At 42.2% G+C, this 14718-nt stretch overlaps 1 protein-coding gene across 1 annotated transcript in view; it reads left to right on the forward strand.

Moving 5' to 3' along the window:
• LOC106604534 (phosphatidylinositide 4-phosphatase SAC2) overlaps positions 1–14447 on the forward strand; it is a 37122-nt gene extending 22675 nt beyond the window's left edge. Inside the window, exons 14-20 of the mRNA XM_014199249.3 lie at positions 2857–2974; positions 3959–4157; positions 4699–4770; positions 4859–4932; positions 5137–5265; positions 5386–5473; positions 5639–14447. Of these exons, the coding sequence (XP_014054724.1) occupies positions 2857–2974; positions 3959–4157; positions 4699–4770; positions 4859–4932; positions 5137–5265; positions 5386–5473; positions 5639–6749 (1791 nt within the window). The 3' untranslated portion in view covers positions 6750–14447. The remainder of the gene's footprint in view (positions 1–2856; positions 2975–3958; positions 4158–4698; positions 4771–4858; positions 4933–5136; positions 5266–5385; positions 5474–5638) is intronic.
• Positions 14448–14718: the final 271 nt, after the last annotated feature.

The raw sequence follows: 14718 nt of genomic DNA on the forward strand, positions 1-14718 counted from the left end.
CCTCCCACAAGCTTCCCACAATAAGTTGGGTGAATGTTGGCCCATTCCTCCTGACAGAGCTGGTGTAACTGAGTCACGTTTGTAGGCCTCCTTGCTCGCACACGCTTTTTCAGTTCTGCACACAAATTTTCTATAGGCTTGAGGTCAGGGCTTAGTGATGGCCACTCCAATATCTTGACATTGTTGTCCTCAAGCCATTTTGTCACAACTTTGGAAGTATGCTTGGGGTCATTGTCCATTTGGAAGACCCATTTGCGACCAAGCTTTAACTTCCTGACTGATGTCTTGAGATGTTGCTTCAATATATCCACATAATTTTCCTACCTCATGATGCCATCTATTTCTCAGAACAAGGATAGACTGACAAGTTTCAGAAGAAAGTTCTTTGTTTCTGGCCATTTTGAGCCTGTAATCGAACCCATAAATGCTGATGCTCCAGATACTCAACTATTCTAAAGAAGGCCAGTTTTATTGCTTCTCTAATCAGGACAACAGTTTTCAGCTGTGCTAACATAATTGCAAAAGGGTTTTCTAATGATCAATTAGCCTTTTAAAATGATAAACTTGGATTAGCTAACACAATGTGCCATTGGAACACAGGAGTGATGGTTGCTGATAATGGGCCTCTGTACGCCTATGTAGATAGTCCATAAAAAAAAATCTGCCGTTTCCAGCTACAATAGTCATTTACAACATTAACAATGTCTACACTGTATTTCTGATCAATTGGATGTTATTTTAATGGACAAAAAAAAAACAAGGAAATATGTAAGTGACCCCAAACTTTTGAACGGTAGTGTATATATTAGGAAGTTGTTCCTAATGTTTTGTACACTCGGTGTATGTCGACTTGGAAATATCCAGGAAGAAAAGTACACCAGGAGGATGGAGAAAATAAGAGTCCTACAACTTTTTCCCCCCACTTTCTTTTAGATTAGTGCAGGCTGTATGACAACCGGCCGTGATTGAAAGTCCCATAGGGCGGCGCACAATTGATCCAGGTTTGGCTGGTGTAGGCGTCATTGTAAATAAGAATTTGTTCTTAACTGACTTGCCTAGTTAAATAAATAAAAAAATGCCTCAACCATTGCATTACATTTGACATTTTTTGTAATCTAGCAGACTCTTATCCTGAGCGACTTAATTAGTGCAGTCATCTAGGAGCTAGGTAAGACAACCATTTATCACAGTCAATTGGTTACGGATTTTCATGCGAATAGTCAAAAATCTGCATAAAAATGACATGTGCATTTCCCCACCAGCGATGTTTCCATCAAATTGTCTTGTTGCGAATAAAATGTTGTGCGTGATGACGTAGTGCACATAAAAATAACTTTTGAGGTTAAATTCCCATGTACAGAATAAAACATAAGTAAAATGTTTTTCCATCAGATTTTCAACTCTGCTGATGTTTTGTTACAAAAAATTGCATTGTATAGCGATTGTGCCCACTCTGGTATTGGCAAGTGCGCTCTAGCGAGCAGCTCACATATACAGTGCGTGTATAGCCTACATGATGAGATTATTATGGACAAAAGAGGAAGATTATTTTTATTTGTCAAACGGCAACCAAGCATCGATCATCACGTCACCAGAATAAGACCCTCGATATTTATTGGAAAGGAGCATCAAGCTCATCACCTTGCATTTTCACCAGCCTGTGAAATTCATCATAACTTATTTCATCTGTATCCTATAAATGTTATGCTTTCCCGAGTCATACTGGGAGGACCACACAATATAATTGCCATCATTACTTCGATATCATGGCATAATTCATTTAACAGACACAAAAATATCCCGCCTTTTCCTAGCGTATATTGCAGCGTTCCCCAACTGGCGGCCCACATGCCGAGTTTGGCCCCCGGGAAGGTTTTAATTGGCCCCCAAGTTTTCTGAGCAACATTTTGTTATATATTACTTGTATTTGGAATTTATTGTTGTACATATGACTGTAAAAATACCAGGAAATCAGCTCCAAGTGATTGTAATTTAGGAAATCTGTTCCCAATTATTCCCTCGCATAAGACAGATGTGACCGAATATAGAAATAATAATTGAATAATAATTGACTGGATTTATATAACACTTTTCTAGCAACTGAGGTACTCGGAGTGCTTGACATAGGTGGGGGAAACTCACCTCATCCACCATAAATGTGTAGCACCCACCTCTGTGATACACGGCAACCAATTTTGTGCCAGAACGCTCACCACACATCAGCTATCAGGTGGAGAGGTGAGGAGTGATGTATACCAATTAGGAATGAGGGGGATGATTAGGTGACAATGATGGAATGTGGTCAGGTTGGAAATATAGCCATGATACTGGGATGAATACCCCTAATCTTACAATAAGTGCCATGGGATTTTGAATGACCACAGAGAGTCAGGACTGTTTTAACGTCCCATCCGAAAGACGGCACCCTACGCAGGGAGATGTCCCCAAAAGTAATCAAGATTTGAAATGATTGTTTTAGCCAAATATTACATCTGTTTAGGCTTTTTGCGGCCCCACGACCATCCACTCAAGAAAAAAAATTGGCCCATGGCTGAATCTAGTTGACATTTGTAAAGTTTTTAACGATCAAATTAGCTGTTTCCACCAGGCGTGATGTTACATTTTATTCGGCATGTACTTTATTCACATCAAACTGTTGGATGGAAACCTGGTTACAGTAAATAAAACTTTTCCTCAATAAAGCCAATAATAGCAAAGTGTTTACACTACAGAGCCCTAAGCTAAGAAGAGTATAAAACCCTTTTCCAGCCTACTACTTTTGTGGAACGGATCAGACATTGACTATGCAATATCTTGCTTGTTTTTGACATCCTCTGTCTGTAATCCCATATACAGGGAGACTTCACCAGAACGGGGGAGAGAAAACTGGCCGGGGTGATGAAAGATGGCGTGAACTCAGCCAACCGCTACTATCTGAACCGCTTCAGGGACGCATACAGACAAGCAGTCATTGGTAAGAAGTGACCTGTAATACTTTACTTAAAGCCTGCAGGTATGATGCAGTTATAATCATAATTATATCATAATGCCTATCAATAGCCATTGTGAGTCAGGGGAAAAAAATATATGAACTTCCGTTCAAAGGTTTGGGGTCACTTAGATATTTCCTTGTCCAAATTTTTTGTCCATTAAAATAACATACAAATTGATCAGAAATACAGTGTAGACATTGTTAATGTTGTAAATGTCTATTGTATCTGGAAATGGCTGATTTTTAATGGAATATTTACATAGGCGTACAGAGGCCCATTATCAGCAACCATCACTCCTGTGTTCCAATGGGACATTGTGTTAGCTAATCCAAGTGTATCATTTTAAAAGGTTAATTGATCATTAGAAAACCCTTTTGAAATTGTTAGCACAGCTGAAAACTGTTGTTCTGATTAAAGAATCAGCATCCTGGATGCTGATGCTCCAGATACTCAACCAGTCTAAAGAAGGCCAGTTTTATTGCTTCTTTAATCAGGACAACAGTTTTCAGCTGTGCTAACATAATTGCAAAAGGGTTTTCTAGTGATCAATTAGCTTTTTAAAATGATAAACTTGGATTAGCTAACACAACGTGCCATTGGAACACAGGAGTGATGGTTGCTGATAATGGGCCTCTGTACGCCTATGTAGATATTCCATAAAAAAAAAAAAATCTGCCGTTTCCAGCTACAATAGTAATTTACAACATTAACAATGTCTACACTGTATTTCTGATCAATTTGATGTTATTTTAAATGGACAAAAAAAGATTCTTTCAAAAACAAGGACATTTCTCAGTGAGCTCAAACTTTTGAACGGTAGTGTGTGTGTATATATGCTTATAACAAATTAAATAGCATTATACCTGCAGGCTCTAAGTAAAGTGTTGTAAAAATGGATTCCACCCTCATTTGTTTAGCCTTAAAACCGTGACTCAATCGTTCTTCCCTCCCACCTCTCTCTCTAGACCTGATGATGGGCCATCCTGTGACAGAGGACCTGTACTCCATCTTCAGTAAGGAGAAGGAGCATGAGGAGAAGGAGCAGGAGAGCCAGAGAGTAACCCAGGAGCAGGTCAGCCTCCTGCTACAGACTTACATGCAGCTACTGCTGCCCGACGACGAGAAGTTCCATGGTGGCTGGGCCCTCATCGACTGTGACATGAGGTTGGTGCTGGAACCATCCACAAATCACAACTCGAAACTTAAAGGGACAGTGCATTCAAAAACATGATTTCCTGTGTTTTGTATATATTTCCACACAATGATAATGCACTTTTAGTGTAAGAGCTATTTGAAAAGGCCACCTGTAATTTCAGCTTGTTTGGTTGGGTGGGGTTTTTAAGTTAATAGACATATAACAAAGAGAGTTTGCACTCCTCTCTGTCAATAACAGCTCATTTTCAGGTTACACATCCCTCCCATTAGGCTCCTCCAATTAGGTCCCACTCTCAGACAGTCCTAGCAAAATTCTTCCTTGACGAATTGCATTTAGCTATTTTTGTTTCATTGATGGAATCCTTTCATGAGTTGGCTCTCATAGTGTTTGTTCTCCCAACACTGTTAGCGTACATCAATTAAGTGAAGCTTTATTTATTGCCTCAGGGGAAATTAAGACGCACTTCAAAATCAACACCTTGAAAGTGTTTGTTCCTCAACAAATTGTTCATGTAGAAAGCTCATTGTTACATTTTTTTCTACTCATCAGCCTTATTGATGCAACCAGCAAAGATGTGGATGTTCTCCTGCTGTTATCCAACAGTGCATATTACATTGCATAGTAAGTGCCTACATTTATTACAGAAAAGTCAATTACATGTTTTAGCTGTTCATTGTATCATTGTTTTTTTTTGCATTTGTTTTTACAGCTATGATGAGGAAGCTGACAAAGTCAATCAGTACCAGCGCCTCAACTTGGAGGGTTTGGAAAAGATCGAAATAGGTGAGTGTTTCCCCTTAAGAGGAATATAGCTGTGAAAAGTGAAAAATACCAAAGTGTAGACAGGGTCTAAATCAGTTTACACTGTAAAGCTACTAAGCACACACTTTGGGCACGGTTTTCATTCACTACTGTTTTTGATTTACCACAAACATCTAAGTAATGCATCAATAAAGCTCACAACATGTCCTGTGTGTTCTTTTTTAGGCCCAGAACCTACTCTGTTCGGGAAGCCCAAATTCTGCTGTATGCGTCTACACTACAAGAATGAGGAGACGAGTGGGTATTTTCACACACTGAGGGCTGTCACAAGGAATCCTGAGGATGACGGTAAAGGTATGGGAAGATGATTTATTTCATAAAATAAAGTCTGGTAGACTGGAAGCACACTGCCCGCATAGCCACAAAATTCCTTGTCCTGACCTCCCGTTGTGGGAATGATTAATTATATTTCAGACACGTTACAGTGCATAGCTGAGATGCTTTGCATAACAAAGCAAGCCATGGGACTTGACATGCAGGTGATTGAAAAGAAACTGGAGAGGTGAGTTGGAATTCATTATCACTCTTTCTAGATCTTAAGAATATTCTTCTCTCATAGTTACTGTATTTTACAGTTATAGAACAAAATCTCATTGACATGGATATGCACTATGAATAGAAGCCCTGGATAAAATACTAGACTATATTGTCAATCCATTTGTTTCAGAAGGCACAGTAAACCTCATGAGGACATCATGGGCAGACACCCGGACCAGGTCCTTGGCAGCTCTGGTCTGGCTCAGGGAAAGAGCTTCCTCCTCAACAAGTTCTCCTCTCTCAACCAGAGGGTGAAGAAGTCCAATGTCAACATGGGTTCCTTCAAGGGGAGGCTGGGCAACACCTTCTCCACTAAGCCCGATGTGAACTTCCTGAAGCCCACCATTGGGATCACCCTCTGGAAGTCTGACAGCAGCTTGGAGACCTCCGAGGGAGCAAACACCGGCCCAGCTCTGAAGGACCTCTGTGACAACCACTCAGAGATGTCATCCGACTCAGATTCGTACAACTCGGATGAACACCTGCGCTCCGGCTCCCTGGAGAACGTGGACTACGTGCTGCCCAGCTGCGGCATCGTGGCATCAGCTCCGCGGCTAGGCAGCGTGGAGCTTAACATCAGAGTCACTGGCTGTGACAGTAAGCAGGGGGCTCCGGCTCTAGCCGGTCCTGAAGACCAGTCTCCCGATGCTACCTCAGAGGGTGAGGAGGCCATCCTGATAGACTTTGGAACGCCCATTGATGCCTATTGCCACCAATTCATCCAAGATGCGCAGATCAAACCTGTGGAGGTATTTGGGGAGCAGATGACTGGTGGCGTCCCCACACAGAACCCAAATGTCCCTTCACATGCTAAAGGTCCCCTGGCCCCAGATGAGCACCCAGGTTCAGATCAGAAGGTGCAGGCGAAGGAGCTACAGCTCCCTCCCAGGCCATCCCAGCTAGATGTTACCTCCAGACCCAATCTCCTGACTGCCCAGAAGCTAAGCTCGGCAGCTTCTGGCAGCTCCCAGAGGAGCCTGGGCTCTCACATGGAGGGCAGTCTGGGCTCCTTGCCCACCAACGGCAACGGCAGCCGAGTGGTCTCCCCCTTTGCCAAGATCAAGAGCTCCATGGTGCAGGTGGCCAGCCTGACCCAGGCCGGACTTACCCAAGGCATCAACTTTGCCGTGGCAAAGGTGCAGAAAAGCCCAGAGCCAGAAATGGCCGGTCTCAATGAGACACAAGAGAATGAGCTGAAGGCAATGTTTACACAGTGCCAGACGAGGATCATACAGATCTAGCACTTCTAAAGTTGTAGCCTCTAAGCAGGTTTTTGTACAGTTAGTAGTGTAGTATGTGACTTCCAGTACAGTAGCTAGCATAAGCTTGCACAAGGGGCCCACACTGACTTGACTAAGAACCCTGCTCTTCAATTCCCCTTGTAGTTGACCTGACCATGTTTACAGCCAGTGTTGTGTAGTATATAATACCCCAGCTCAATACACGGCGTACTTAATCCTAATACAATTCCTTTCCGAAGCACTACCGCAAAGCGTTATATTCTGTCCATATGAACTAATTTATTTTAGTCCGTAGCCTAAAGAAAATGATTTCATGAAAAGCAGCAAACAGACAACATTGTTTCACAAGACTAAAACAGAAAAAAGGCCATAGCTACACCTCGCTTGAGTTTCCCACCCAAATACAGGGAAACTACATATTTCAATGTGTTGAGTGCACAAGTGGGTCTGTACTCTGTACGCAGCGTAGTACCTTCGTTGACGTGTTTCGCTCGACGAAAAGACGGAAGCATTCCTTTCAATTGATTTCCCGGCTACATTTGCATGTCAGGCTATTGTTAATAACTGAATTAGATAAGGTAGGCAATATCCAGTGCATGTTGAGAGATGAGCTCTGAATTGATTACTTTTGTGATTCCATAGGTGCAGTGCACCTATTGGCATTTGTGATATAGGCCTAGTTCATAGCTCTGTTTCAAAAACATTGGTAGAAATGTCTGACCAAAGGGCAGCTCAATGTTAGATATTAGACCTACCCTAGGCTAGTAAGAAAACAAACATACAACCCCTAGATAAATGGGGGATCAGTAGCTCGGTTTCCATCCAATTGGTGACAGATTTTTATGCGAATATTCAAAAATCTGCATAAAAACAATACTCATTTTCCCACCAGAGATGTTTCCATCAAATTGACTTGTTGTGGATAAAAAGCTGTGCATGATAACGTGGTGCACATAAATTACTTTTGCGGTTAAATTCCTATGTTCCGGGGGGAAAAAATACAAGTAAATAGGTTTCTATCGCATTTAACTCTGTTTTGTCACAAAACAAATTGTTATACAGTGGGGTCAGAAATGATTGACAACTTTAATAAAGATGAGCAATGACTGTATGAAATAATTAAAATACTGAGCTATATTGTATGCTCAAAACAAATTGGGAAATTATATTTTATACAATTGCTCAGAAAATAGATTTTGTTTAACAAGTAATATAAAAAAAAATCTAAAGAAGGTGGGGTTCAAAATTGACTCCACTAAAGATTCTTATAAATAAAGTAGTCAAGTTTAGTATTTGGTCCCATATTATTAACGGTAAATAATGTATTGTTATTTTGGAGTCACTTTTGTAAATAAGAATAGAATGTTTCTAAACACCACTTCTTGATACCATGATTACAGATAATCCTGAAATGAATCTTGAGTGAGTGAGAAAGTTTGACCTTCTAAGATCATACCCCTCAACAAGTTTGAGTCACAAGCTTGATGTAGTCATTGCGTGCTAGGAATATGGGACCAAATACAACACTTTTGACTATATCTTTATGGGTGACAATTTTGACTCTTAACTTGGAGATTTTTTTTTATGACTTGTTAAACAAAATCTCGTTCTCTGAGAAATTGTATTAGTATAAAATGATTTTCCCCATAAAAATATAAAATAATAATTGCATTCAATATAGCTCAGTATTTGAATTATACAGTCATTATTGCTCATCTTTATCAAGGGTGTCAATAATTTCAGACCCCACTGTAATTTATGTGCCCACACTGGTCTTTGCACGTGCTCTCTAGCCAAAAGCTTGCAGATAGAGTGCGGGTAGTCTACCTACATGATGAATTTCCAATTATGGACAAAAGAGGAAGATTATTTTTATTTGTCAAACGGCAACCAAGCATCGATCATCACGTCACCAGAATAAGACTCTCTATTTATTGGAAAGGAGCATCAAAAGCTCACCACCGTGCACTTTCTCCACCCTCATAACTTATTCCATATGTAGCATAATACACTCCATGCTTTTCCGAGTCGTAGTGGGTGGACCACACATGTCATTGTGTGACTCCAAGTTCGATATGATGGTTATTATATCAATATTTGCGTATAATTACATTTTACTGACACAAAAAGATCCCACCTTGTCTAGCGGATTCTGTCGTGAATTATTTTATCCCACATGTACTTTACTCGCATAAAAAAGTTAGATGGAAACCTGGTTACTGTTGTCGAGTTTATTCCCCATCAATATAGGACATTTACCAATGTACAAGAACTCCGGTAAGAGTATACTGTTTGATATGTAAGTATTGTACTGTATGTATATCTGTTCCCTAAGTTATAACCTTTTCATTGACCAACATATATTTCTGGACCTATAACTATATCTCCGTACACTTTGGCTTTTGATCATGTTGATGCTAGAGTTAGATGCACTGCTGCTGAACATTTTTCCGAAGGGGTTTGAGCATTTTTCTTTGAGAATATTCACTATTAACTGACAGCTTACCAAAATCATTTGAGATTCTGTAAGCATTGGTGGATTGATAGGATTTTCATACAAATGGTTGTACCTAATGTCTGCATTAGGTCTATGTAGCCCTAAGTCCGTCACGTTTGACAAATACTGTACAGTAGCATATAGAATATATGCAATGTGGTCCGTCCAAAGCTTATTAAAAACACACTTCAATGCTTTATGCACTCCTGAATCTAAAGTGTAAGCCTTAAAAGGACATGAAAGTGGGAGATTGTATCAGGTATTTATGGCAAATCTACCTTTAGAGTTGAGTTTATTCCATCATGATATTGCATAATTTGTTTGATCTTGGTACTGTATATTAGATCATGTTCAGGGTAATGTCAACTTTATTCTATCCTCTGGCCTATGTTTTTAAATGGTGTTCAATGCTTTCAACTTTGTGGCAACAGTTTGGGGAAGGTCCATACAGAAATGGTTTGTCTGAGATTGGTGTGGAAGAACTTGACTGGCCTGCACAGAGCCCTGACCTCAACCCCATCAAACACCTTTGGGATGATTTGGAACGCCGACTGTGAACCAGGCTTAATCGCCCAACATCAGTTCCGACCTCACTAATGCTCGTGGCTGAATGGAAGCAAGTCCCCACAGCAATGTTCCAACATCTAGTGGAAAGCCTTCCCAGAAGAGTGGAGGGGGCGGCAACTCCATATTAATGCCCATGATTTTGGAATGAGATGTTCAATGAGCAGGTGTCCACGTCCTGTATAAACGCAACATGCAATAATTTCAAAGATTTTAATGAGTTACAGTTGTTATAAGGAAATCAGTCTAATTGAAATAAATTCATTAGGCCCTAATCTATGGATTTCACATGAATACAGATATGGATCAGAAAACCAAGAAACTGTTGTCTGTCCTCGGAATTGTGGGTGCCGAATGATTTCCTAGTAGCCTGCTGATATTGTCTGGCACTGCCAAAGCTTTAATATGACAGCTGCAATGCAATAGGAATATAAGGCTTTAAGCAGGGCTAAGGGTTGTATTTGATATTGTATTTAGGGATGCATGCACTGCACTGGAGCAGTTAAATCGGAGCAGGAACCATTCTTACCTGAATTGGGTACAGATTTGTAAAAACATGATTCTTTTAGTGTAAACACTCCTTTCATATGGAGTTTTAATGTTAGGAGCAGGTATAGTCCTTACATTTGCCAGATGGTGTTAAAAAATAAAAAAAATCCCAAGTGCTTTTGAAACCACCTTTCATTTGTCATCAATAGTTGATGTCACTTGCCAGATATGTACCAGTAAGGATCCTGCCCATAGACGAAGTACAGTTCTATTTCAAATATATTGTTTCGATATCTCACAATGGGTGTTGTCTCAGGCGGATTCTCTAATGGAAGAACCAATAACAGCAGAGCTATTGAGCCTGCTGCTACGCAAAACCCCCAGCTACGCAGCAGGCTGTGAACCCACATTTCGGCTTTCCCTGAGGCTGACAGTGGGGGAAGCGGTCCGTCGCTGCGACCGCATCGAGGTCCTGCCCACCTGGAGGGAAGGAGGTGCGTCTGACCTAGGGGTACGTGCCCGGCGGTAAAGGCAGCCAACAGATTACTATGGGGCAGAGGCACATCTGTACTCCTAAAACCCTACCACTCGTGCAGCGGCGCACTTCTATGCATCTGCTCACGGGGACCACCACTGGTGAGCAAGAGTCATCTGACTTGTGAGCAACTCGCTGCAGGAAACTGGGGAGCATGTGCAGTCAATGCCCGCCACATTCTGGATCTACGGATCCTCAACAGATTTCTGAGAAAGTACATGTTCTGTATGCTTACGCTCAACGTGCTGTCTCGCTCTGTTGAGGCGACTGGTTCATTTCAGTCAACCTGCAGGGCGCTCGTTAATAGTTTTTTTTGAGGAGGGCAGTCTCACTTCACATCCATATGTTTATTGGGGATAGAGACCGTAAGAGAAAGACAAAGATTGGAGAGCTGTTTTGTACCGGATTCGAACCCCCGGCAGCGGCCCTAACTGCTAGGCTGTCACAGGACGCTTATTTTCACATAAGCATTCTGCCGATACACAGGAGGTTTCTCAGGTTCGCCTTTCAAGGCAAAGCTTCCGAATACCTCGCTGTTCTCTGCGGGCTAGCGTTGGCTCCCCGAACGTTCAAGTGTGTAGAGGCGGCTCTAGCACCCCAGAGGGGTTAAAAGTATCCTCTTACATAGACAATTACCTGCTTTGCTCCCCTACACAGAAGCAAGCGGTACTAGACACAGCTTCTCTTGTATACCACTTCACCGAGCTAGGGATCAACCAGAAAAAGAGCTGTTTGGTGCCCGCTCAGAGAATAGAATACCTAGGCGTCAAGCTGGATTCTCTTTTATCGGGCTACACTATTGCACGGCCACGCTCAAAACATGTCTCCGAGTGCTTGGGTTGATGGTGTCCACCTCAGTAGTACCACTAGGACTACTGAGAATGACACTTCCAGCGTTGGGTAAAAACTGTCCACGTCGGCACCTCAATCGAAAGATGGTTTCCATGGACTGTCTCTCAGCTCTCCGTCACTGGAAGATCCCCTCGATCTTCGTTTCCGGCACTCCCTTAAGGGTAGTGTCATCGAGGAAGGTGACAACGACAGAGGCATCAGTCAAAGGATGGGGCGCAGTTCACGAGGGAAGAGTAACAAACAGACTGCGGTCTCCACAGCTCCGCCACACTCGTAAAAATTACCTCAAACTGCTGTTTCATCTGAAATTGTCACATCCTGGTCAGAACAGACAATATTACTGGTGGCATACATCAACCACCAGGATGGCACTTGCTCTCTGCGCTTACACAGACTGCCAAGAGTATTCTGTGGAGCAGTGCACATCTCTCATTACGCGTGACTCATGTCCCGGGTGTACTGAATGTGGGAGTGGACTTGTTGTCCAGGGGGAATCCCAGATCTGGGAGAGATTTACCGTAGACTGCTTCGCAGAAAGACACGCACCCTCCTATGCTTTCTCTTCTATGCTTGATCCTCCCCTCTCTGAACAGAGTGAGGGAACAAGGCTTATCCCTCATCTTGATAGCCCCTCGATGGCCAGGAAAGCTCTGGGTAGCAGAGCTTGCTTTACGACGAGCCCTGGCAGCTACCATTACGCAAGGGATTTACTGACCCAAGCGAACGGAGAGATTTTCCACCCTTACCCGTAAACCATAACCCTCACTGTATGGGAACAAGTGGTGCGTATTTGAGAAGTGGTGTGACCAGAAACAGAATTCCTTACCAATGCTCTGTATCCAAGGTTTTATGCTTCTTGCAGGATTTTAGACAGAGGGAAGGCATTGTTGAGGCTTATTTAGCCGTTATCTCTGCCTGTCATATAGACTTCGACAATCACACAGTAGGGAAACGCCCTCTTATGTTTTGAAGAGTGCGTCGTTTACGCCGTCTCCAAGCCTTTAACTCAGTCATGGTACTTTTCTATTGTGCTTGAGGCAATTTCCCAGCAGCCTTTCCCAGCAGCTGCTGGAACGTGTTGATGAAATATCTCTGCCCAAGCATAGGGCAAAACGAGTGAGTGAGCTGCATGCACTGTCAGTTCAACATTCATGCCTACAGTTTGCCCCGGGGTTATCCAAGGTAACACTGTAACCCAACCCTGCTTTCATGCCTAAGGTCAGCGGCAATTACAATTGTCTAGTCTTGGAGTTTAGGCTTTCCACCCGCCGCCCTTCACTTCTATGGAAGAAGAGCGTCTTCACCGTTTGTGTCCAGTACGAGCTTTGCACATCTATTCTGAACAAAAATATAAAACGCAACATGCAACATTTTGAGTTAAAGTTCATAAGAAAATCAATCAATTTTAAATAAATTAACTAGGCCCTAATCTACGGATTTTACATGACTGGGCAGGGGCGCAGCCATTGGTGGGCCTGGGAGGGCATAGACCTCATGATGTTTAATCAGCTTCTTGATATGCCACACTTGTCAGGTGGATGGATTATCTTGGCTAAGGAGAAATGCTCACTAGCTGGGATGTAAACAAATTTGTGCACAATTTTAAATAAGCTTTTTGTACGTATTGAATATTTCTGGGATCTTTTATTTCAATTCATGAAATCAACACTTTATATGTTGCATTTATATTTTTGTTCAGTATACTTGGATAGAACGAGAGCATGGTAAGAGTGACCAACTCTCCATCTCCTAGGTGCCCCCCCTGCAAGAGGGCCCCTCTCTTGTCAACAGCTATCCCATTGGATAGTGGAGGCTATTATAATAGCAAGGGTTTGCAGCCCCCTGAGGGCTTGAAGGCTCATTCCACTAGCTCTTGGGCACTGTTTAAGGGCATTTATTTGCAAGAGATTTGCAATACTGCACGTTGGGCCACCCCTCATACGTTTGAGATTAACAGCTGGATGTTTCTGCTCCTTCATTGGTGCATACTGTCCTCCGTGTTGATGCCTCAGGGGTGATATTGTTGGGATTAGTCTGGCTTCGGAGAGCAAGTGCACTATGAGGGTATTCTATATCCCCATTGTGAGAAAGTGAAGCGATATATTTGAAATAGAACTTGGGGTTACTTGCGTAACCCGGGTTCTATGATAATGAGTGAGATATCTCACTGCGTTTCCCTGCTCACAAGGAAGAGCGGCATGCATGAGAATGACCAGAGGCGGAGCGAGTGGCATCTTATGAAGAGAGCGGCTCTCCTCATTCGCCACTCGACCCGTCTGTCTCCAGCAGAGGCTGTGATTGGTTCTTCCGTTAGTGCAGGGTTTTACAAACTTAATCCTGGGGCATTCTCAGGGTGCACGTTTAGTTTTTTTCCCTAGCACTACACAGCTGATTCAAATAGTCAAAGCTTGATGATGGGTTGGTCATTTGAATCAGCTGTGTAGTGCTAGGGAAACAAACTAAACGTGCACCCAGCTGGGGCCCCAGGACCGAGCTTGGGGAAACCCTGCATTAGAGAATCTGCCTGCGCGAATACCAATTGAGACATCTCACTCATTATCATAGAACTGGGATTATGAAGTTACAGTTAAGTCATTGTGAGTGACTAGACTAATCACGATTGCACTGCATTTAAACACATTTTCCAGCGATAATCCCATGTCTGTGGTGGTTGTACTTCACCTCTCTTAAACAACTGACTTGTCATTTTTTTTATGTTGTACTCAAATTTGATTGAATATTAAAATATATTTCTTATTTCTACCGTATAAGTTATTTTACCTGGGTCTATGAAGAATTTCAGTAAATTAAAGATATGACAATTATTTTACATGTCCAACTGTTCATCTGTTTAATGAGTTGAAGCATGAACATTTTCACCCAGCTCTTTTAAATTATATTGGTTATGGATTTGATCCCAAATGTATAGTGGCCCTTATCTCACCCCGCCTCTAGTCATTCTCATGCATGCCTCTCTTCCTTGCAAATATACCCTGAACAAAAACATAAACGCTACATGCAATAAATTAAGT

Source organism: Salmo salar, chromosome 01 (genome assembly GCF_965601325.2).
Source record: "Salmo salar chromosome 01, fSalSal1, whole genome shotgun sequence".
Taxonomy (NCBI): Eukaryota; Metazoa; Chordata; class Actinopteri; order Salmoniformes; family Salmonidae; genus Salmo; species Salmo salar.